This window comes from Oryzias melastigma, linkage group LG13 (assembly GCF_002922805.2).
Source record: "Oryzias melastigma strain HK-1 linkage group LG13, ASM292280v2, whole genome shotgun sequence".
In the NCBI taxonomy this organism is placed as follows: Eukaryota; Metazoa; Chordata; class Actinopteri; order Beloniformes; family Adrianichthyidae; genus Oryzias; species Oryzias melastigma.
The window spans coordinates 19,944,195-19,970,041 of NC_050524.1; the positions used below are offsets into that span (position 1 = coordinate 19,944,195).

Below are 25,847 nucleotides of genomic sequence, written 5' to 3' on the forward strand. Positions count from 1 at the left end.
CCCGCCTGCGCCCCGCCGCCGCCGCGCGCGCGCGCTGCCCGCTCCAGCAGCGCCGACCTGCAGCACGAGGATTAAACAACCCTCTGGAAGTTAGCCTCGGTAGGCCGAAGCCGGGATAAGCAGCAGTGTCCCGGGACAGCCGGGCCCCTCTGCGGAGTCCAGTTTGACCCACTGATGTGAGAAGCTGCGGTTCGGGTCGTTAAAGGAGCCTTTCTGGGTAGATTTGGTCCGGTTCGCCAGCGCTGCTGCGTTCGGTTGCCGGTTCGAAGATGTTGCTGCTGTTTGTTGACACTCGGTTGAAAGTGAGAAGACACCGTGAAGAGGAGCGGAGCCTTCCTCCGGCCCCGGCAGCGCTCCGGACTCTGATTGGTCGAGAGTATGCGGACGGCACGAGGCGGGGCGCGCAGATTGGACGAAGTCGGGAACTTTGGTCCAATCATGAACGCTGTCGCAGTTGGTTCGCTCCAGAACAGAACAGCATTCTTAACTGAGACCGTCCGAACCGTCAAAATGTAAACTCTCTGAAAACAGAAAAATACGCAAAAAGGATCTATTTAAAAATACTTTTTTTCCTTTAAGTCACTTTTTTTTGTTGCTTTCATTGATGATTTTTGACAATTGTAGAAGTTTAGTGGGTCTCCAGAGTAATTCTAGTCAATAATAATCTTGAACTTTCCAATAAAAGTGTCCAACTTTCGATGATTAATTACATATGGTTTTACAAATATTACTTTTTTCCCAAAGACGCAGATGTGAGCAACATCAGGAAAAAAACAATGAAAGTTGGCCTTTACATTTGTATGATCGATTTAAGATCTTTTTTTTTCATCCAAAATTTGATGTTTGGAAAAAAATATATTCAAATTCAATCCATTAAAAACATATTATTAATAAAAAAAATAATATGTCTCGACAAAAAAGTAATTTTGGACATTTGAAATATTTGCTGTTTTTTAAATAATTGTGATTTATATTTTTGTACTTTGTACTTTCAGAACTCCTGCATGAATCTATCAGTCATTTGAGTTCCTAAAAAATTTGTGCATGAATTTGTGTATTTGTGCTCAGATGATCAAAAGCTGAAAAAAAACTTTTTTTAATAATCAACTTTGTAATAATGACAGAAAACATTCCTCTCCTGCACCCTTAACGCACCGATGGCGCACACAATTACGCACATCTCCTAATTTGTTGCCACCACATGCATCCGTCACACAAAAGGTGCCGCAGAAGCTGCGCTACAAGGAATTTATTGTGGTCTTCAGATGGTGCACTGGCCAGTCAAGAGTGTCCGGGGGGAGGACGTGCGCCACAGCAGGAGACGACGCCAGAGCGGCCGTAAAGCTCGTCTAGCTCACTGCTCCTGAAGAGGAGCGGGGCGCACTAACGCCTCCAAATGTCTCATAATCAATATCTTCACTATGAAGACCAAATGGTGCAAAGACTTCTGTTGACGCTCATGGAGGATTGGGGGATGCGTCGAGGGTCACAACATCCTTTGGTTCACAATCAGACACTTAATAGCAGATTTTTTTTCCCAATAAAATGAGTTTTATTGATTAAATGTTTTCATCTTTTGGTCATTTAGGCGCAGATTTAAAACGAAAAATGTGAATGTGATGTTCAAGAAAGAACTCAAAGAAGCTGAAAAGTATAAGTAAAATAGTTTTTAACGTGTAACTTCAATGATTCCTGAACATCTTTGCCCTGGAATTTCCTTTTCTTCGATTGCAATGATTTAAAAAAAATCAAAAATGCCGTTTTTGCGCACATGGATCAGATCTCCACCTGTCAGGTTCGGGTTCTCCTTCAGGTGGAAATTAGGAAATAAAATAGGTTTCTATATAATTGCACAAGAGAGAACATGTGGAGAAAAACAAAAATGCTTTAGATGCTGGAGTCTTCTCATTTGCGCGTCTGATGTCAGTTCACATCTGTGGAGAACTTTAAAAGCGCGCGTCCTTAGAGCGACTTGACGAACGTGACAATTTGAGAGTGATCTTATTGAAACTAGATATTAGAGAGTTTTTTAAAAAAAATGGAGGGGGCAAATGGGAAACAGAGACAGGCACCGCGCATACCTCGGAGCTTTCTTCTCAAGCGACACTGAATCTCCGTGTCCAATCCATTACCGGGGACGAAATTCAAAGTCAGAAATGTCTCCTGATGAGAAATAGATGAGTTACATCGCATGCTTTCTGTGGACGGCTTTCAAAAACACGTCCTTCTGACATCACTTCACTTCATCAGAGGTAATAATTGAAATGTAAACGAATGGATCTGATGGAAACATTTCAACGGAAAATCCTCTTCAAAGCCTGCTGCGCTCCGGCCTCATTTCAGAGTCTGGATGCATCCGAGGGGTTTGAACATCCCATAATTTCACTGCATCATTTATTTAAGAAATGCATACACACAAAAACACCTTCTGGTGGAAGACGATGATAAATGTAAATCATATTTTCTACCTTAAAAGTTATTGATGCTTTAAAAAGTGTAGCACCACAATAAAAAAACGTTTTCAGTTATAAGATTTCATAACAGAACAGCAAAACTTGTGACGTTTTCTGCACATTTAAAGTCATTTTCTGTGCGTCAAACTGTTCTATTGATTCCATCCACTGGGCTGGTTCATGTTTTCTTTTCTTTCTTTTTCTTTTTTCTTTTTTTTTTTTTTGCTGCTCAATGAGGACAACACGATTTAATATCTGAAGCCTCATCATCCTTTAAATTTACAGGCCGGTTGAGATTCAAAATGTAAAAATTCTCCTCACTGAAATGATTTGACAACATTTAGACATTTATTTCTATATATTCTGCATTTACATCACATTTGTGATCATAAATAAAACATGTCCTACCAGGATGTGACTGGACTTTGTTTAAAATAATATTAAAATTTCTAATATTAGAGAATATATTTAATATTTACACTTAAACCGAGCATCAAAAAATACCTTCAAGTCACACGTGCTTTTATTTGTGATAAATACACAGAGAAATTGTCTAAATGTGGTCAAATTGTCACGTGATATAAGGTTTTCAAACAGTTTAACACTTTCAAACCAAAATTCTATACTTAAGATCATCAGCTTTAGATTTATTCTGTCAAAATAAATATTTGTTTCATGCTAAATATTGTAACGCTTTCTTTGAACAACAATTTTAAATTGATACGATTCATGTTGATCTTGACTCATTTTGAACGATCCGATTAACTGAGCTAAAATTGATCCAGAACATCTTTATCCAAAAGTTCATCAGTACTCAGAGATAAATACATGGAACTGAACAGTGCAGGTGAATTTTTCCAAATTCCTTGTATTTCTTGCAAGAAAATGAAGGGTAAATTAAATATATGTACAAACAAACAAGTAAACAAGAATTAATGTCAAATCTAGTCACATTTAAGCTTGATAAAGTTCTGTTGTTCTTCCACATGTAAAATTCTAAATGTTTCCACACATTGGACTGTAACGTGTCGTCTACTGTGATGTCACTTATAAAATAAACCTCAATCCAAATGTTATGTTACAATATCGATTAGCGATTTATCTCATTATGAAACTATTTTCTGATTTATAGGTCTCTTTGTATATCCACTTGTCTCAAACAGATCAATCTACTTGGATTCTTGGAAAATAAATTGATTCATCAATTCAGTTGATTAATTATGAAACCCCAATAAATACTATTAATCTAACAGTTTGTCTGTCTTCGATTGTCTTTCATGAGAGGTTTCACGATGTGGCACGAGAGTAACAGGATGATATTTTAACCTGACAACACTAACAAAAACATTTTGACATGAAATGAATTCAATGAGATGAATAAACGTCTTTTCAAAATGACTTTAAACTTGTTTCCAGAAAGAAAGTCAGCAGCTCAGTCAAGTTTGAATTAAAGCCGATTCTGCGGTTTAATAATCAGACTTTTCAGTGTTCTGAGGGTCTGAGTGGAAAGTGTCTAAAAGCTGAAGCTGCACAGCCAGATATGTGTCACAGAATAGTAAGTTTCCACTTTCATCTGTTCAAATGTTCATGTAAGGAGGGAAAAAGTCTTGTTCCTGAATGGTTTCCTTTATACCAACTAAAAGAAACCTTCTGTGAACATGTCTGACAAATCCCGGTTTGTCATGTGAAGGCGGTTAGCATCCTGTCTGCGCTGAAAAACTGTTTGCTCTTAATCAGCTTGAGGCTTCAAGAAGTTTGCTTAAGACATTCAGCAGAAATGCAAATGTGAGGAAAAATGACTGATGGATTTTTTTTTATTATGATGTAATGATCGATGTAATCCAGTAGGGGGCGCATTGGATGCACAGCAGTGTCAAGTTGGATCAGAATCAGTTTGTGAGGATGTGGGTGGGGGTGATTATGTAAGAGAGTTCAGCATCAGCTGCTGGTTCAAATGATGGACACCAGCGGGAATCACGTTTGCTTTATTCCTGAAATGTGTCTATATGTAAAACAGCACATATGCAACATTTCTTTGTGCAAATACATTTGGTACTCCAACTACAACCATCAAAAAAAAGAAAAATAAACAACAACATTGTCTTGGTCCTCTGAATAAATAAATACACTGACACGGGTCAAAGGTTAACCCCCCTACAGACAAAATAAGAGGGTGAAAGTGCATCATATTCAACCTGCTAAAGGTTGATGATTGAAGCGTTCAGGTGAGACAATAAGAAGCTTTTTCTATTGCAAGTGCACAGGGGAAGCAGGTACAAAAAAAACAACCATCACTTTGGTATTTTCAAAATGAAAGTCTTGGAAATTTTCCGCCATTAAAAAGTTTTCAGGCTTTTGTCTGGATGCTGATCTTGTCGTTGCTGCTCTACAAGTGTTTCAGATTGCTTCAGCAAAGATGTTCCGCTTGCTCAGCATCTTCGGACCACGCAGGTGTTGAGAGGAGAGTGAGCTGCTGCTGGTACTGAACGTGTGATGCTCATTCATTCAAAGGAAGACAAGCAACATACTCTGAAGCAGCTGAAGTTGGAATCTTTTCATGTAGTCAAATGGAAGGGGAAAAAGATGTATCAGGTTTCTGCACATTTCAAAATAAAAGGACAGGAAGTGAGATGAATGGCTGCAGGCCTGCAGGACTTCCATGGTGACAGCAGCTTCACTTCATTAGGAAGTAGAGGCACAGTAAGGACCATGAATAAGAAGAACCTCTCAGGTGTGCACTAAAGTGGCAGAAACAATCCAAAAAGCTACTTGGAGAAGTGCAGCTTTCAGTGGTGGTGATAACAGTCAAAGGGATGACGCTAAACCATGAATCATGAACATCAGCTAACTATTTACACAAGTGTGATTCAAACCCATCCAGAAACTGAAAGGTGAGGATGTTCTGTACATTAGTGCTATGAGTGACAGATACAGAAGCACAATGGGGAATGCATATTAGTTTAGAGGGGGACTGAGCACTTCACATTCAGTCATCTAAACAAACCAGCTGACCTGCAACAAGGCCAGAGCCTGAACTTCAAGGTGCAGATCTCTTCAGGTCAAGTGCATAAGTTCAGGAAATGATTATCAAGGATGTTCGCTCTCCAAACCCCCATGAAGGCCTTCAGGTGTTTGCTTGCTTTACAGGTTAAAAAGGCCATTTTAGGCGAGATTTCTCCCTGGAAAAGTAAAGGGATCCGGGATCCCTGCCTGTCAGGCGTTCCTCCGGGAGCTCCCGGTGGCGGACGCGCGGCCCGTCTCGTGATCCGGTCTGTACTTGAGCCAGCAGATGAGCCACGTGACGACCACCGAGAACATGGCCAGGATGCTGGCCACCGACAAGCAGATGGGCCCCGCCGGAGACGGCGGGATGCTGTGGCTGTGCACGAAGATCAGGCCCATGAAGAGCAGCACCAGCATGGACAGGAAGGAGAAGATCACGCACACGCAGCCGGTGGTCAGCGCCACGCGCTTGCAGCTCTGACAGCTGTCGTAGCGGACCGAGTCCTGGGAGAGGGTGGTGGCCGTGGACACGGTGGTGGACGGGGTCGCCTGGCTGACGCTGGACGCCCCCGAAGCCTCCTCGCGGCGGAGGGCGACGAGGGCTGGGTGCATCGGGGGAGGGAACGGCGGCAGAGCGTCCTGCGGGAGGGGGTCCGAGTCAATGTAGAGCGGAAAATCCTCCGTCACCTTGGTGTTGTTGGGCAGGTTCTGGATCCGGTAATCCGGCACGGGGGTCCGGTGGCGGCAGACGGGGCAGCTGATGCGCCATGGCCGCTCCTCCCGGAGGTGAAGCGTGTTCAGGCACTCCTCGCAGAAGGTGTGCAGGCACTCCAGGATCTTCGGAGCCCGCCGGTCAAGGTCGAAGTAATTGTAGCAGATTTTGCATTCGTACTCCTCGTAGGGAAACGCAGAGGAGGCCTCGCCGGGGGGGTCCGCTCCGCTGGATGGTAACTCTACCTCTGCCATGTCATCTTTCGCCATTCACATTCTCCGGTGAACACAAAGGGAGCAGGCGGACAGATGCTGATGACGGAACACGTCTCCCCTCCCACCGCCTCACCGAAGCGCCATCGCTCCTTCAGCGCTCCGCGCCGCGCAGGAGCGCAGATCCGCACAGCTCCTCTCGGGCTCGGCTGCGTGGGAAAAGATGATGTAATTGTGATTCCGCTGTGGGAGCTGCCCGAGCATCCCACGGTCACGCACTGATGACGAGCCGCCTCCGAGAGTCCCGAGGAAGAAAGATGGAGCTTGTTGTTGTTGCTGCTCCCAGAGCCGCCGCGCGCAGCAGGATGCGCGCATGTGGTCAGCTGGAGGGCGGCGGGTCCCTGTTTCCCCCCACAAAACGAGACAGAAAAGTCCCCGACTGCAACCGTGAAATAAACACAGACGAACTCATGACATCATGACTGCAGCACATTCACGTTTCATTCACATTCGGGGAGAGAAGGAGGGAGATCAATGCAACAGAAAACCGGAAGCACTCATCTTCAAGGTCAGGAGCAAACTGACTTCAGCACCCTTCATGGTTCCAGACAGATCCTGGATGTGGACAGGGTGGAGCTGGTTCTCTCATCTTGTTTACAGGTGGGATGGAATCACTGTAGAGCAGAGCAACAATTCTTTTTTTTATCAACTTTGTTGTTTGTTCAGAGATTCCCTAAAGCATAAAATTGCATGGAAATGCATATTGATTTAATAAAATACAAAGACAGGTCAGGTTTTATTCCCATTCCTTTCAATTATTGGATGGTGAACCATTGAACTGCAGTGTGGAGTTGTAGAACTAAAAACCCACATAACTCCATAAACAGGAAAATCCTCATATCCTTCTGGGACTTTAGATAAGAGAAAACAATTCATCTTGGAACTCAAACATACACAGTATCAGTTTAATGTATCTCCTTTATTTATAATTATACTTCAAGGCAAACATTTTTACTGTTTCGGTGGCTGTGTGTTCGTTAGGCTTGTTGAGTCAAATCGTCTTCTATCATAGGCAATAATAGCCTTAGTTGTTTATTTAATATAACCTGCCCTGGTGATCCAGAAACGTTTTCTGTGATCCATCAATTTTCCAAACCTGTTGAATCTCTTTCGGGGTCATAGGGCTGCTGGAGCCTGAAGGTGGTGTCACCCTGAGAAGTCTGTTGTAGTGTCATACATGTCAAACACAGAAGACGCCTGAAGCATTGAGAATGGTTGCAGGAAAGTAAACTGCTGTGACTCAGAGAACACAAATCCAAACATAAATGGAGAATAACAAACGAATGATTGTGTGGAAAAGCACTCATGTTGCACGTACAACTTTCTACTTTAGCTTGAGTTCTGAAATACTTGTAAGACCAAAATACCTAATTTTAACTAGTCAAAGTTGAACTAAGTACTTTTGATGTGCAACAATGTGAATATGCACCACATAAACCACACAAAGACCACATTCTCATTGACTCTATGAAAAAAGAAAAGTGCAGAAAACAAAAACACAAATGATGATGTAAAGTATTGGGCCAACTAAAATACTGCCCAAAATTAGTCATCTTTTCATTATGATTTTCATTCAACTATTTCCAAATTAACTGAAACAATAAGACTCATTTTATCACTTTTATTATAACAAAACAAATCAACAAGAATTACCCTAAAAACTTTAACGTATTTAAAAAAGTCCTGGTTAATTGACTTTCAAACCAGTTTTATTCCCATGAGATTACATTATATCTTAAATAATCCAGAAATTCCTTCACGGCTGAATTTGTGTGAACAAATAAATACAACCTGTCAGATCTCCTGTTTTCTGTTCTGTTTGTGGGATAAATAAAGTATTTTAAATTTACAATTTATTTGTAATCAAATCAAACAATTCTCTGAGTGCATCTGTTGGGTCTGGTGAGTCTGTCACCTCACTGACTTGAACTCAGACCCACAGAAGTGTCTCAGGACTTTTTTGGGCATCTCAGACCGGCTGACCCCAGGCCTGAGCTCCTATTGGAGGCTCCTATGGAGGATTGTGTCTGTAAGTGAATTTGTATCTATACTGTGGAAGGTTGACTTGACTTCCAGATACAAAGGGACAGAATGGTGATGGAGAACCCAGCAGAGGTTGTATAAAAAACAGAGGAAAGCTGTTGTGGTGGATGGGGCAGTACCAAAATAGCAACATCAAGAAGAAAGTACATGAGAAACTGGAGAAACCAGGAAATGGGTGAAAGGTGCGGGTGAAAAGTATTTTTGATACAGAGATTTATGAAGCCTAAAGAGAAAAGAAATGTTCACCACCAGTATAAATCAGAAAAATGTTCCGATCATTTCAATAACTCCTAAAAATGTTCATCTGGTGTTATCTGAATTTTTAACTGAATTTTACAGCAAAATGAACCTATTAGCCATCACCATTCTGTCTGAGCCAAATTTTGGGAATAAACACTCAGTACACAGTATTTACATCAATAATTTTAAAAAATGTGATTGTTTTTTTCATGGGAAACACGCTAAAGAGGACGGTTCTAGGATGACATCATGAAATGGGTTGGTCGAGTTGTTTTCCTTCAGAGTATGAAAATAGTTCACAAAAATCACTCATATTTCATAATTTGTTTTTTAGTGTTCCAAAGGTATCAAATATATGGATATAGTTTACACTTAAAGGTTTAAGAAAATCATGGTATGGCCCCTTTAAATGTTCTTGATGATCCTATTTTTGATTATATATTTTCAGTAGTTCAAGTTATAAACTAACCAATCAGATGCATCAACAAAAGTAGGTGGAGCCTGCTAGCACCTACATCAAACAATCAAGTTGTAGGGGTGTGGCCTCCCAACATGCTCCCTCCTGAATGGTGAGAGTGGTTGCCATAGAAATGTTGACTCAGACCAATCACTACTGAAATGTCTGGCTCCATTTAAAAAAAAAAAAAAATGGCGATTGAATTGACTTTGGTTGGAGCTGGAAGTAAGTCATTTTCCATGGTTGATGTCACACTCACTTTGTCTCGTTCTCTGTGACAAACAATGTATAAACCTTAAACATCTCAGTCCAGAAAAGTGCAGTGCTAGGAGCAGCTAAGATCCTGTACAGAACCCTCAAGCTCCCAGGCCTCTGGCAGAGGACCAGAGACAGAAGCAGTCGATGAAGTTTTGAAGTGTGCAGAAACACCTGTGAGGACTCAGCCAGTGGTGTTGTGTTTGAGGAAATCTGGACAAAAGACAATCAGGCACAAATTCTTAAGATCACCTGACAGATCCAATAAAACCTTGACTGAAACAAGAACAAAATTAACATGTTAACTAAACCAGACAATCTAAAAGTTCTTCCAGATTATAGAATTTTGATACAAGTTGGCAGACAAAAGCATGACTGTCTGTCAGCTTCATGGCTCTGCTGCACATGCTCAGAACAATGTGAGTTATAAACATGGTGATATGTTGGTCACACTTCCTGATAAGAGCCTTCACTGACGGAGGGTTAAAGTTTTATGCTGATAAAACACGTAATGAGCACATTTTACTGTTCCTGCAGCTAGAAATAGTCACAGAAAGAAAAGGGACTGGAGGTGTCTCACAAATCAGGGTCTGCATGTAAAGAAGCTGCATGGATGGACAAAATACAACAATTTCTCATGGAAGTCTGAGAGAGAGCAAAACTATGTTTCTGATTCTTAAATTATTTAATCAAACATCATATGTTCTGGATCAATGTATGGTTTTGGGGATCTGAGAGCGTTGCTTACTCCAATCTGAGGTTCAAAAGCTTTTATTAGAGGATTCACAGTTGATTTTGGTTCTTTTGAACAATCCGATTCGATACGATTCACTGACCTAAAATCAATCAGGACATCTTTTGTCAAAAATGTGACTCAGAGATAAATACCTGGTACTAAATAAAGCAGATGAAGTTTTCCAAATTCCTTGTTACAAGATAATCAAGTATTAACTACTTATGTGTTCAAATAAACAAGAATTAAGGATCGATCCATTCTCACGTTAGTTTCATAAAGTCAAAATAACAAACACAACATCTCTGAATTATTCTACCACACTGTATGGTCATGTCTTTAGTGTTCCAATTTATTGGACTGTATGGACTGATCATTTTTTGTTTAATCACTTATGTCTTGTCCGCTGTGATGGTAATTGGTCATTTTCACATTATAGTACATTAAGCTTAACGTGTCTCAATCCAATGATATTTTCTAAGATTGATTTTTGATTTGTCCTATTTTGAAATAATTTTTGAAATTATTACATTTATTCAATTCTAACTCAGATCAATCTGATTGGATCATAGGGATAGAAACTAATTCACAGGTTGATCATTTAATTATTATACCCTAGTATTTATCAGTTAAAACAGCCAATAACATTTTAAACATTTTATAGAGTTTGATTTTAAAGACTTTGATTCTTGACTTGATGAAACATGTCCTGGTGAGAGAAATGTCAGAGTCAAAGGGGATGAAGGGTTCTCTGGTTTGATGGAGAAAACGTGAATCATGAATGAAATGAATCAAATTGGGCTAACAGGTGGATTTTGAAATGATGTATGTGGATGGTGAATTATGTGAGTTTTAGGATCTCTATGACTTTTGATTTTCTATATATTTATTAACTTTTTAGCTTTTTTAACTTTTATCAATTGAATCAATTTTATTGTCTTATACCGTGTTGAAAGATGAATTTCTGTTCATTGAACAGACAATAAAGTCTATCTATCTATCTATCTATTGTGTTGGACAATACTGAACCCTCTAAGTCAATGATGGTCAAACCTTCATTTATTAAAGAGAATAAAAGCTCAAAGCTCAGATCTGTTCTGTTTTGACCAGCACAACAATTTATCAGATCCCCTCCCAGTGTAAAGGTTGTATAAACAAACTACAATCCGTCACTACCTATCCAGGTTTGCATTAGCCCCGCCCCTCTGCGCTCACCTGTGACACGCACCAGCCGCACCTGGACGTGGGATGCGTCGGTTCCTACCGGAACGACCTCAGAGCATTTACCTGATCTGGAGACTTGCTGCAGAGTCTGCCCGCCCCCGTTCGACACCGTTCTTACCGTTTCGGCCGGTTCACCTGAGATGCGGGAGCTCTGGGATTTCCTGCAGGACCCGGAGCTCGTGGCCCGGTTTCAGAGACGCTGCGGGCTCTTCCTCGTTGGAGCCCCGCATCCTCCCGGCGGAGGGAAGGGGACAGCTGTTCCGAACGGAACCCACATCAACGGGGAGACTGCACGGGGACACCTGAGGGCAAGGTGGGACCACCAGGACCGGAACTGCAACTATAAACACACCGGGAACGGAGCCGGGAGTCCTACAGTGAGTGATCGGGCTGAAGGAAGAAACTTTTACTTTATTTTTAAACTCCTATTGCAGCAGCAACAGATCAGAACCTGGTCTGCTTCCCTGTTCATGCTGTTCTGCTCTGATCCGATGGGTTCAGATTGAGCTGCAGTGACTGGCTTTTCCCGTTTGTCTGGGTCCACCTGCCGGGTTTCACCTGCAGCGTGACGAGCTCAGCGGGGCTTGTTCTGCTTCCTCACCAACTTTCTATTAGAAACAAACTGGGCACAAATGTCTAAAATTACAAATAAATGAGGAAACTACTTAAAATGTTCCATCAATCTTATAGATCAGGGGTCTGCAACCTTCAACATAAGAGTCAATCGAGTCAATTTCTCAACAATCAGCGGGATCCACAAAGTCTTACAAAAATAAGACACTCCTTTTTGTATTTGTGTCATTTTTGTTAAACTGTTTTTATAAATATCAATAAAGGATTGTGTTTTTGTGCACGAATAAAGCATAAATCTATGAGAAAAATATCACTTTTTCCAGATTTGAAATAGGTTACAACTTTTGACACGACTTCCTTTCAAAATAAAAGACATATGATCATCTCACTGCAGCAAATGTTGTTCTATGTAGTTTCAAGTCAGCAGCAGTAATAAAAAAAATAGTATATACAGTTTATTTTATAGTAATTTTGGAAATTCATAAACTTGATATCAAATTATTTTAGAGCTAATTAGTGACTCTTACTGTGGTTTTGGACCATGTGGCACAATTAAAACCCTTGAAACATAATTTATAATTGTGTGAATCCTGGTTGTGCGTCCATGTCTTAGTACAACTATGAAGCTGTAACGCTTGATGGATTGTTGGAGGATTATGGGTACCGTAGTCAGGAGCCATACGTACAATTCTTCAAATGGTTTTTGAATGATTTGAATAAAGTTTGACTGTTTTGATGAATGTACCTCATAGTCAGAAAATAGGCTGCTTTTTAAAGTGAAAACATTTTAATTGTCTTCACCCAGAGAGCCGCAGAGGAGTGGTCTGAGAGCCACATGTGGCTCTGGAGCCTCAGGTTGCAGACCCCTGTTATAGATGGTTAATCCGTTTGAGAGGAAACACTGAAAACTCCTGGACTTTGAAGAAATGCTTCCAAAAATGCTTTTAGTTTGTGCTGTTGTTCACCTTTTGACTCACCCTTCCCATCAACTTTCACTGGTTTGAGCAGAGAGTATTACGCCACTGACACAACACTGCAAACGTTTCTTGTTTATGAAATTCCATGCACTGAGTAGGCCAACAAGTTCTAAATAAATATATATTTGAAAGAAGATTCACAATGAATGAACATATAGCACATATTCACAGTGTGAATGTCTGTCTAGGGTTGGATTGAGAAATTCTAAAATGTGATTCTGCTGAAGTTCATGTCAGTTATAGATTTAAGATCCTTGTTTTCATCTTTTGTATCATTTTTCAGAGTTTACATGTAACTTCACATCTGAAAGTCTCTATGCCCTGCATCTGTTTTGCATTCATATGTGTTTCCTCTGTGCAGGACCGCAGCAGGCCTCAGTATGAGGTGAGGAACTGGCTGCTGCACTTCCTCTTCCTGTTGTCAGCTAGCTTAGGTCACGAGATCTTTTACATCACCTGTCTGCCCTGCATCCACTGGAGCCTGGACCCCTTCCTCTGCCGCCGCCTCATCAACATGTGGACCGTAAGTCCAGATGGAGAACAGGGTTTTGTGTGTGCGTTGGTCCACCTCAGCACGCTCACGTGCTAATCCTCAGCCTGATGTCCATCTCCCTGACAATGCCACCCCTCTTCTCTCCGCTCCTCTCCGTCACCTTTCAACCTCCTTTCATCCCTCTCACACTTCCAGTGACCTTTTCCCTGACAACGTGCTCCATATATCCCATGCGGGGCCTAGGGGGACACGGGGGCCAGCTTGACCTGGGCCTTTGACATGGCAAGAGGCCACAGACGCAGACGGATGGTTGGTAGTAGACATCTCGGTTTTAGATGTTTATTCTGACCGACACCGGCGCAGAGCGAGCGAAAACATGTCAGAAAGATCTTAGAGGGAGTCACTTTTAGGGACACTGCGACAGCTGTGTGTCCTCTGTGTCTGATGAGGGGGGAGTGTTTTTGTGCCCTCGTGTCCTCGCCCTCGGTGCTTGGTGGCTGCCCTGTGTCTGAACCCCTTGTCTGTCCCCGCAGGGAAGGAGATAGCATTCTTCTGGAATCCTGGCTGCACCATGCCCCCATGTGAATTCCTTTCAGATGCTCACATAAACGCCAACACACACATGCCCATGCTCTCCATGTCGCCTTGCAAACACTCTCAGTCCCTCCCTCTAGTTAGACATTACTAGCTTTACTCCACCCTTCTCCCCTACCCAGTTTTATTGACGTTTGGACAGAGCTTTTGGTCTGTCTCCTTCTGCCTGTGTGTGTGTGCGTGTTTGTGTGTAACTGTATTTGTGTGTGAATGGACACACGAATGTCACTTCATCAACCAGCACCTTAGAATGATTTTGGTTGACATAGACTACATAAACCATGAGTACCTGGTTTACTGTGTTGCAAGATATCAATTTATTAAATCTTAAACTTATAATGATTATGATGGTAAACGGTCATATTTAGTTGGCACAGAGCAGGGGTCTCCTAACTGAAACTCCAGGGCCACATGTGGCTCCTTTACCCCATTGAGACTCTTTGGCTTTCAAGAAAAACGGAAAACAATTTGGGTAAATAATGATTTAGTTTGTTAAGTGTAGTCATTTATGTTTAGATATTTCAACTCTGGTGATCCTGTTTTAGTTGGTTGAATCTACTGTCAGTAGTTTATTATTAGAATGAACTTAAAGGATATAATCTGATCAGCTGAACAGCGGTGTCTAGTTGCTGATCAGAAACAAAGTTCTTGCATTTACATGTATATATTTAACAAAAAAAAGTTATTATAAATATCCAAAACTCTATTTTATAAATAATTGGCCACAAATGCATAAGTAAAATGTATTTAGGATGTTCTCGATAGGTCCATAACAAAGTGGGCTGAATGAGTCTTTTAATTTTAAAGGTTGCAGACCCCCTGAATTAGACACTGCATCAAACATGACGATAAATGTAATTTTGCTACAGAATAAAAGCATTGAGGGGAAAAAAAGATTTTCAAAGGATTTTATTCTTTTAGTCTGGGCTTCAAACATAAATATAGCACCAGACACCACAGAGCTTTGCTTTCATTCTATTTTGACAGGAGACTGCAGCAGATACAAGTTGCTCCATGTTGACAGTTGAAACCTTCCGGTCTGTCTGAGGAAATAGGATGCTGCAGCCTCATTTCTATCTGTTGGGTTTTAGAAAGAGATGGAGCAACAATGACACACTTTGTCCTAATCGAAACTCATAGTAGGTGATGACACAACTATTGCAGCCCAACACATCCTAACACAGGGGATGTTGGTTTCATCTGCTTTATTGTTGGATCCCCAAAAAGACCAGCCTGGATCATGCGGCTGTATAAAGAAGCCCAGATCATCACCACTCCACCACTGTGCCTGACAGTTGTGAATTGTTGGGGTTAGTTATTTCAGTGGGAAAATTGTTTTGTTTTTCATTTGCAAATATAATTTCTTTGGAGTAACAGCCAGAATTTAGTTTGAAACTGACCTCCCAAGTCTTCCCACAATGGCACAACAAAGCCGGAAGTTCACCAGAATTTACTCGCCCCCCCTCACATTCAGGAAATTGCAGTTGGGTGGGACAAAATAAAGGTTGACATCCGGTTTTGATGCTGATGTCCCAGCTGTCAATCAAGGCAATGCCCCTTCTAATGCATAAGTTTCAGATGAAAAAAAAAAATACTGCATATATAAGTAAAATAAGAAAGTATTATTAATCATCAAAAATAATTGAATCCGCACTGTAAATATATTAATTTGTTTGTGAAAAACCAATGAATTTTTATATTGGAGTCAATGGGAAATTTCAAATTTTAATGTTCGATAGACATATTATCACCGGATGAAGCGAAGTGTTGACGTCACACATAGACAATACCTTACCGCGGGCTTTCGCCAAATAAGGCCAAATCTGTCAATGATTTTTTTCTGCATTTCGGGCGCCATCATTTGGAGCCAGAAGACAGTCATTGGTCCGATTCCCGTTTTTAGGGCAACTACAATCATGAGTGAGCTTGTTCAAAGTCCACACTTAAAGCAGCTCTGAAGAATCTATTAATCAAACATTCGAAGTGGGCCAGGGGGCACCACACGCTTTTACGGAGACATCTGATCTGTCAGTTTATAACTTGAATAACTTGTGATAAAGAAAATGTATCAAAAATTAGGATTAGCGATAAAATGTTAAGAAGAATATGCCAGAACAAGAATTGTTATTCTGACCATTAGAATAACTGAGTAATAGCTGTTTATTTCTCAATAGAAGTCAATGGGATTTTGGCTTTTTGGAGCCTGCAGGTACTTCCTACTTGCCATAATTAGTCGACTAATCGACGACTAATCGATTTTTAAAAAAGTCGACGACTAATTTAATAGTCGATTAGTGGTTACTTTATATTATATGGGGTGGGAATGCAGAAAACTTAGAAGTTATATTGACATTCTGCTAGCTTCTTGCACTCCGTTGGCATTTACTAAGATTTATTAGGGTATTTTGGAGCTATATTTCAGCTGCATGCTAGGTACTTTGACTAATTTATCCTTTTTTGTTTTTTTAGGCTATTTTGGTGTTTAGCTAATATTTCAGCTACATGCTAGCTGTTTTGGCTAATTTAGGCTTTTTTGTTTTTAGGCTATTTTGTAGTTTAACTTTTAGCTGCATGCTAGCTATTTTGGTCAACATAGGCTTTTTTTGTTTTTTAGGCTATTTGGAGTCTAGCTAATATTTCAGCTACATGCTAGCTATTTTGGCCTATTTAGTTTTTTTGTTTTTGTTTTGTTTTTAAGGCTATTTTGGAGTTTAGCTAATATTTCAGCTACATGCTAGCTATTTTGGCTAATTTAGCTTTTTGTTTTTGTTTTGTTTTTAAGGCTATTTTGGAGTTTAGCTATATATTTCAGAAACATGCGAGCTATTTTGGCTATTTGTTTTGTTTTTAAGGCTATTTTGGAGTTTAGCTAATATTTCAGCTGCATTCTAGTTGTTTTTGTGCTGACTTTAGCATTTTTCCGTTTTTTTAGACTAATTTGGCATTTAACTAATATTTAAGCTGGCTATCAGCTTCATCGATTTCAGCTATCTACTTCAGCATTTTCTGCTATCAGCACTAGCATCTTTAGCGGCCAAATTCAGCTTACAGCATTCACACTAACATTTTCGCAGGCAATGTTTTCTATCTAGTTTTTAGTTAGTTTAAAGCTAATGATGGTTAAGATGTGTGTTTTACATCCAGTTTGCCAATGGCCTGATTAGTCGACTAAACGGAAAAAATAATTGGTGATTAGTCGACTATTAAAATAATCGTTTGTGACAGCACTACTTATTTGGAACGTGAGGGGGAAGTGGTCGTTCTGCCCAGTGATTATACAGTCTGTGATTCAACTAACTAATTCCCAGACTTGTGTTGGTGACCAGATTATTTTTTCACGTTAGTTCATCTTTATAAGCACAAATTGGTTATTTCTAGTAGAAAACATCAGAGGTCTCTTATCTTTTCTGTCATGATTTCAGTGGGAAAAGTGAAAGCTCACTTTCACATCCAGACATTTCTACTGGGGTCATCAGTTTACATTACTCTCCTAGGTTTATCCAGGACTTCTAATATATTGAATGTCGGTAGGTTTGTTTGTTATTCTGTCAGTAAAGCTAAAATACACGTTCATACTTATTGTTTTCTACTTAGATACACGGTTTGCTTCTTTATTTGAAGCAGTTTTCAATTACATAACTTTTCTAAAATGATCATTCAGGGAAACTAACCAGATATTGATTTTACAAATGAAAAAATATCTGTGGACAGAAAAATGACTGTAGCCGTTCCCCATTCTTGATGCATTGACACTCAATACCACTCAGTCTGGTCCACATATTGACAGGGCAAAGTCTGGAGCTTCTTTGGCCTTGATCAATATAGTTTCTCACAAGGTCAGACGGTCTTTAACTCTTCCATTAATGTGTCCAGTCTGTCCTTGGGTCAGCTGCTTTGATGTGAGGATCACAAAGGCACCAATGATCCGGTGGAGCATCGGCCTCCCTGGAGGCGGCTGAATGTGATGTTTGTGTGGATGCTGAGAGCAGCGTCAGTGGAGGGTGTTCACAGTGTGGACTCTTTCTGAACCCTCCGTTAGTGTGGATCCCAGCTCAGTTACAAGCTCACAACTGTCAAAGCTTGTAAACAATGACCTTCTGCCATCCACAGATCTGTAAACTCATAAGCTGCTGGGCTGACTTCCTGGAAAAGCATTGTCACAGTTTGAGTCAGTTTTATTATGTGTTCTTTATAACACATATGTAGGTTTATTCATTTGTTGAAGATATTCATGGTGATATAAGGAGCCGGTAGGCAAAAGACATGCATTTTTACTGCCTGCATTTTTAAAGAAGAACAGGAGTTACAAGTTAATGGTTGACTGGATCCCTAAAGCTATAAATCAGTCTGTGGTTGTAGTAGCCCTCAGCTTAACTGGAGACTGAAAGCAGTAATGAAAGCAGTTTAACGTTTATTGTTGAAGTATGATCAGGTCTTCAAGATAAAGACCAACGTGATCATGAAGGGAGTTCATCCCCAAACTAAAACCACAAGCACTACTGAGTGGATGACGCATTGTTTTTAGTCACATTGCATTTAGGTGGCAGCATTTATGAAAGAGATTCTGTGAAAGGCTTGAAATGATTTGACAGATTTATAGTCTGATTGTTTTTTTTATGTTTGATCATCGATATGATTGATCTTTATGTTAGATTTCTCATCTGTTTTGTTTCTGATCTTTTTTTATTTCTGATCTGATTTATTTTTTTGTTTGATTTCAGAACTGATTAATTTTTTATGTCTGCCTTCTAACTTGTTTGATTTCTAATCTCATTGATTTTTATGCTTGTTTTCTGATCTGTTTCATTTTTTATCTGATTGTTTTTTATCTTGGATTTCAGAACTAATTAATTTTACTTCTGGTTTCTAACCTTTTTGATTTCTGATCTGATTGATTTTTCATCTTTGATTTCTGATTTGATTTGTCTGATCTTATTGATTTCTTGTGTTAGATTTCTAATCTGTTTCCAAACAGGAATTGTTAATAGAGAAACTCTTATTTTTTGTGTTTCTGCTTCAGTTAAATTAATACTTTTGCTTTAATCTTATCTTTTTATGTTATATCTGGGTTACTTTCTTAGAGAGCTGGTTTGTGGTTTTTAGAAAATGCTCGTGTTCAAGTTTCACACTCAGAGAATGAGAGTTAGCAGTGATTGATTGGAAAAAATATTTATTCTTTGGCCTCAACTTGCTTAACAGTCATAAAAATTCCAAAATGATAAACATTAATAATAAAAAAGAAAAGTTTTAGAACACATAATAGTTTTCCTGTTCTGATGTCCACAGACCCAACTACTGTTTAAAAAGAACACCAAAAGTATCTGCCAACAATATGAGTGGCATGTTTTTCAGAATAAAATTCTTAAAATGAAAAGTTGTTAGGAGCAGATAACTGGAAGCTCTGGTCATTAAGCTCAGACAGAAGCTAATGTTAGTATAACATGTAGGCTAAGTAAAAAAAAAAAAACATTTGTCATAAAGTGCTGTTTGATCTACAGGCTTTAATCAGAACCTACAGATCATCTGGTGGAGGCATAGAAATTATGGAAAGAAAAGGATCAAATTAGAGTCAGCAGCAGCTCCCTTTAGCGTCTGTGCTCTCAGTCATGACCAACGGCAGCATCGGGAGAATTATTAACAAACTCACACTAAGAAAATATCAATACAATCAGATCTTAGGACAGCACCGCTCATAAAACTGCAGAAATGAGCTCATTCAGTTTTTGTTCAAACTCAGACACAGACTAATTCAAAAACCCATCTGGTGACACTGACAGCAAAACGTTCTGTATGTGGAGGAAGTTCTGATGTTCCTCAACATGTATTTAAGACAATATGACTAGAAATTTGGTCTGATCCGACTCATAACTATTTATAAACAAAGTTTGTTTGTACTTTGAGACAACCTAGATTTTGAACAGGTACTTTAACAAAACACAGAAATAAAATATCCACAATTTTTGATTATTTTACATTTCTCTGCTGTGTTGAGGTATCAACCAAATCTATGAATCCAAAACATCATAAAGTGCTTTAAGAATTCGTTGGAAACCTTATATTTTAAATAAAATAACTAATATTGTTACAAAAAACACATAATTTAACTAGAATTTCACTAATAGGAATTTTAATTTTTATTTAAAATGATTTCAAAGAGATTCTCCTGATGATTTTTAAATCTTTAAAAGTGAGCATAGGTCTGCTGTCTGTCTCAGTGGTGAAAGTAACTGATGTGGCGGTCTCTGCCCGAGGGCAGGTCTGCGTGTCTCTCATACAGTAACAATAGATGCATTTTTAAATCTCAATCGTCATGGTAACGAGCTCTTCCTGATTACAGCGTCCGCAGAGAGGGTAATAACAGCCTCGCCGTTTTCTCTCTTAAACACACACATTAGTGTCCCTCTCCATCCGACTGCACTGCCTCCCTGCTCCTCACCAACGCAGCCTTTCATTAAATATACAAAGCAGAGCTTTAAATAAACCGGAGCGGCAGCAGGCTGCCCCTCCAGGGGCCATCACGGATTTTGTGACAGAGAATAGGCAGCAGATTCGGCTGGACGCAGACTTTCCCCCTGAGCTGGTGTTGTGTTAAAAACTCGTGTCCTCCAGCGTCAGACAGGCCATCAGCTGAGGTTTTGATCCTTTGTCCTTTAATGGCAGCACAGTGAAGTCCATATACCCAGTTTTTCTCAGAATATGGATTTATTTCTTACTTTTTTTCTTGCCATATGATTTTTATTTACACCTTTCTCTAAAACTACATACATGTCTTTCGATGTTTAAAGTATTTTTTTTGCAATCATGACCAATCAATTTTCTAGGACCAAATATAATTCAGATATGGTGTATCACCATCGATTTTGCCTCCATAAGTGGAGATTTGAACACACTACAGTGAAAGCTTAGACTAGAATCTTGCTAGGACATGGAGTGAAGATCCCTGTTCCTGTTCCCTCAGCTGGTGATGTACATCGGCCAGGTGATGAAGGATCTGCTGAAGCTGCCTCGCCCCGTCTCACCGCCCGTGGTGAAGCTGGAGACCCGCGTGGATGCGGAGTACGGACTTCCCTCCACCCACGCCATGGCAGCCACCGCCATCTTTTTCACCCTTCTGCTGAGCGCCCCAGCAAGAGTACAGGTGAGATCGAGATGTCACCAAAGGGTTCTATTAAAGTGTAGTCAAAACTGTCATTCCAAAAATACTTTTTACTTTGGTGATAAGTGATGTGAAGGCTTCCTGCGGTTGTGTCTACATGGAGTTGATGCTTAGTTTGACTTCTTTTTGGTAAATCCATGTTCAATGAAGCATGTTTGATAAAATAACAAAAACTCTAACCGAAATGGTCTGAAGTTTTATGTTTGTGGTGCCTTCGGGTTCATTTAGCAGATTGAGTTCATAGGGGGAGAATGTCCCTCCTTGATTTGATTTGACCCACTTCAACACTTCACATCACACAGGTGCAATAATGTCTTGTTTTGGGGGGCACTTCCAAAACGAAAAAGTATTCTGTGGATTACGTGGACTTAGTGAGGTCAGCTGTGGCTGTAACTCACCAAAATTCAGATGTTTAACAACCGCAGAGAGACTAATACTCTAAAGAGTAATCGAGGCAGCACATAATGCTGTCACGTTCATGCCTGCTGTCCCTCAGTGCTCCATGTTTTTCCTTAGCTTTAAGCTAAGTTAAGGTAATTTAATGTACAATTTCTTTACAAAAAGCAAAATGTTTTCAGCTGCAGATTGTTGTAGGTAGGACAGTTGGAGCAGAGGTAAGCCTCTGCTGATATCCCATCATCCCTTTGCTTACATTCTCTCCCACTAGCTTACAGCCTCTCACAAGCCCAAGCTAACATTATCGGTAATGTAGCAGAGTTGGAGCGGAGCTGGGAGACTTTGGCCCGCCCATTTCAATTGCTATGTCACAACTGAGAACTTTTTCAAACAACAGGCTTTCATCTGCCCCTGATTCATCACGATTTGAAAATAGAAATTCTCTGAAACACCGTTTTAATCTTAAATTCTTTAGTGCGTCCTCCATTGTGAGAAAATGCAAGAAGAACTTGTGAAAAATACCAGGAAAACAAGTGGGTCTGTCAGACTCCTGCTGTGTGAGGGGCAGAAAACCCCATCAGTCACCATTAACTCCACCCACCCTGTGACTGCTTCATCCTCTTGAGTCAATGACTGTCAGTTTGCTTGTCCACCTCCAGCCTCCTCTTCCTCCCTTTGCCCCCCCACTTTGTCACCAAGTCAATAAAGCTCTCAAAGGCTCTCAATGGTGCAATTTTGTTTAGACAAAATGTCTCTGAAAGGAGAAGTTTACTGATGGTTTCAGCAGCTGCAGGGTCTGTTTTTAGTCTAATGGTTTTATTTTGCTCACAGTTTTGAAGGTCAAAGATGAGGTCAACACCCAAGACAGTTACTGAAAGTAGAGGACAAACTTCTGGAAAAAAACTTCTGAAAGAAAAGAGAGTGTACATTCACGGATGAGGACGGCTTTCACAGACCCTTTTAAAGAGCCGCAAGTCCTTCAGGCAACACGACCCACTCCTAAAACGGGTCAAAGGTCACCACAGTCCATCACACAGACCCCCCCCCCACTGTCCTTCCTTTGTGGCCATTCATGAAAAACCCCTCTCTTCATGAAGTCCCACTAAAGAGGCTTCCAGCTCCTAAAAAGAGGAGCAGACAGAGGGAGTATGGCAGGGAGGAGGAGATGGGGGAGTAGGAGGCGAGGGTGGAGGAGGTGATGAAGCTTCAAAGTCTCTGTTCTCACTGTTTTTCAAATGGAGGGGGCAATGGAACCTGCTGCCATAGGTAAAGACGGGAGGGAAGAAGGGCAGGAACAGATGAGCAGTTAGGGGATGATGTCGACCAATCAGAGTGAATCACCGAGAATGATGAGGGAAGTTGAAGGAGGAAGACAACGACAAAAACCAAAATCAAAGAAGGTTCCAGAGAAATCAGGAACCTTTTCTTTAGTGTTAGAACCGGCAGATTTCATCGATAGTCTTAAAATGTGTTTCTCTGTTTCTCAGTTCCCGTTTGAAGTGGGTCTGCTGATCGCAACAACACTGTCGACGTTGGTTTGTTTGAGTCGTCTCTACACTGGAATGCACTCGGTTCTGGTGAGTCCACACTGGCAACCACAACACACACAGACAACCAGATATACACAAACAGAGACCCACACACAGACACAAAACTAACACACACAGAGACACGCAGATACACACACACTTTCAGAGAGACACAAACACAAACTACTGGTAACACACACACAGATATACAAACAAATACACAAACACACAGACAGAAATACATAACAGTACAAATACATTAACAAAGACACATAGACAGCTACACACATCTACAAATACACACAAACTAACACACACAGAGACACCCAGATCCAGACACACTATTACAGAAAGACAAACACAAACTACTGGTAAATCACATACACACAAATATACGCACACACACACATTAACACAGAGCCACACACAGACCGAAATACATACTCTAATAGATACACATACAGAGATGTACACAGATATACACAAACGCACACACACACATTACACTTCCTGTGTTAAAGTGTCCACAGGAAGTAGTGTTTTTTAGGGATTTTTTAAGGACCCTAACATCAAACCAGTTTGTAGCAAAATAAATATATGTACAGTATATATATTTATTTTGCTCTGAAGCTTTCATCTGTAGATCCAGTCAGCTGTTTGTCACCTTTTAATCTGTTTCTGACATTAACTCTGTTGTTTCTTTTGATTCCAGGATGTAGTTTGCGGCGTTTTGATCTCTGCGGTCCTCATTCTTCTAACCTTCCCGTACTGGGAAGCCTTCGACCGCTTCCAGCTGACCAGCCCGATCTCCCCCGTCGTGGCGCTATCGCTGCTACTCTTCCTCAGCTACACCTACCCAGAACTGGACCATTACAGCACCACCAGGGGAGACACCACCACCATTCTGGGAGTGTGTGCCGGCTGCTCGGTGGGATATTGGGTGAACGAGCAGCTCGGACAGACGTTCGAGCCAGAAGGGATACTGCCTGTACCCCTACCAGCAATGACCGCACTGGCGGTGGGGCGAGGGGTTTGCAGATTTCTGCTGGGGGTGGTGGCACTGGTGGGAACTCGGCAGATCATGAAAAAGTTGAGTCTACAAATACTATATTTATGGTACAAGGTACCCAAAAATGATGACAACGCTAGGAGGAGAAAAGAGATCGAGGTGCCATCAAAGTTTACTACATACACAGTCGTTGGACTTGTCAATTCCATATTGGTCAACAGAGCCTTTTTCCTGCTTGGGCTGCTTTGACCCAACCGGGAGGAGTCTGTACAATAAGAACCTCAGTATTTATTTCACTGCACATGAAATGACAACAAGTGGAACTTCTCAGTTGGAATGATTCACAACCGTGACTGACCCGTGACTGAGATCAAGAAGTTTTGCACATGAAGAGGTTTGATTGTTGATCATCGTTGTAGATTTTTGAAGGCCGGATATGTTTCTCATTAAACATTAAAAGGTGTTTCAGTGTCTTCTCTTCTTTCAGCAGAACTCCTCCCTAAACTTGACAAGTTAATCCCCCAATTATGACTAAAACCAGTTTAACTAAACCTCAACAAACCCTGCCTTAATCCCCACAGTTTCAACACACTAGAGGTCTGTTACTCCACATGCTTCAGGGGATTCATGATCATGATGAACATTTTCAGGAATGATTGAGGACCGCTCCTTTCTGAAACGAAAGACTCGCTTTTAAATGTAAACTTCTTTTTGCTGTTCCAAAAAGAAATGTATGTAATTAGAATTAATAAATAAAGTTTAGCCTCGTATATAGAAGTTTAATACACCTTATATGTTCAAAGATATTGTAACAGTAAAATCTGTCCAACACCTTTAGTTTCCATTGGTTTACTCAGCTGCTGACAGGACAGTTATTTAAAAGTAAAGATTTTTGTTCATTTTTAAATAAACATCAATTAACTTTCATGATTTAAAGCAGGGGTAGGCAAACCATGGCCCGGGAGCCACGTGGAGAATTAATTATATTGCTAATCCTTATTGTTTTATTTTACTTGAAGTGGTGTCTCTCCATACATAGTGCACTACAAATACATTGAATTTTGTTTTGGGTGCAGAAAAGCTTTTCTTCATGTCGTTTTGGAGAATTTGTTTTTTTCAGACATTTATGTGTATTTTCTGAGTTGGACAGTCGTTTTTCTGATCACATGAAATGGCATTTCTCTAATTTTGCGTTTTGTCCCTGAGGGCCATCAACAGGTGAAAATGTTCTCTTATTTTGATATTTTGATACCTCTGTAATATCCGTTTAGTGTCAATTGCTCCAATGGTGCAACTGACACTAAAATTAGATTAAAAGTCAGAATTAAAAAAAAAGCACTCATAAATGTATTTTATACATTTTCAATTTTAATCATGCATCTTTTGTCCAGATTCCATGTGATTTCTTTCTGTAATGAGATGGATTTCCAAAACACTCCAAATATCTTCTCCTGGCCTTCTGTATCATTGTAGAACCCTTTGTGGCCCATGAGTCAACGAGTTCACTCCGATTCTCTTTTGATCTATTTTCAAAGTCTTCCCAGTGGTCTTTTAATTATTTGGTCAAAATAAAAAAAATTAAAAACTGTTGTTTTTTAAGCCATTTTTGCAGAGTGGTAGTAGTTCATCAGAAATTTGCCTCCGAGTTGTGGGTGAGACAGTTGGCCTCCCCTGATATCCCATCATCTCTTTGTTTACGCTCTCTCACTAGCTTACAGCCCGTCACAA

General features: G+C 40.4%; 2 protein-coding genes across 2 annotated transcripts; one reads left to right on the plus strand and one right to left on the minus strand.

Moving 5' to 3' along the window:
- Window positions 1-4,421: 4,421 nt before the first annotated feature.
- Window positions 4,422-6,978, minus strand: LOC112149310 (E3 ubiquitin-protein ligase RNF182). The gene has a single exon (XM_024276952.2). The coding sequence runs from the start codon at window positions 6,435-6,437 to the stop codon at window positions 5,667-5,669; it is 771 nt and encodes a 256-aa protein (XP_024132720.1). The 5' UTR covers window positions 6,438-6,978; the 3' UTR covers window positions 4,422-5,666.
- A 4,362-nt stretch (window positions 6,979-11,340) lies between these two features.
- Window positions 11,341-24,582, plus strand: sgpp2 (sphingosine-1-phosphate phosphatase 2). Its single transcript, XM_024276951.2, has 5 exons — window positions 11,341-11,769; window positions 13,304-13,465; window positions 20,988-21,167; window positions 23,069-23,158; window positions 23,823-24,582. The coding sequence occupies exons 1-5, from the start codon at window positions 11,533-11,535 to the stop codon at window positions 24,366-24,368; spliced, it is 1,215 nt and encodes a 404-aa protein (XP_024132719.2). The 5' UTR covers window positions 11,341-11,532; the 3' UTR covers window positions 24,369-24,582.
- The last annotated feature ends 1,265 nt before the right edge of the window (window positions 24,583-25,847 follow it).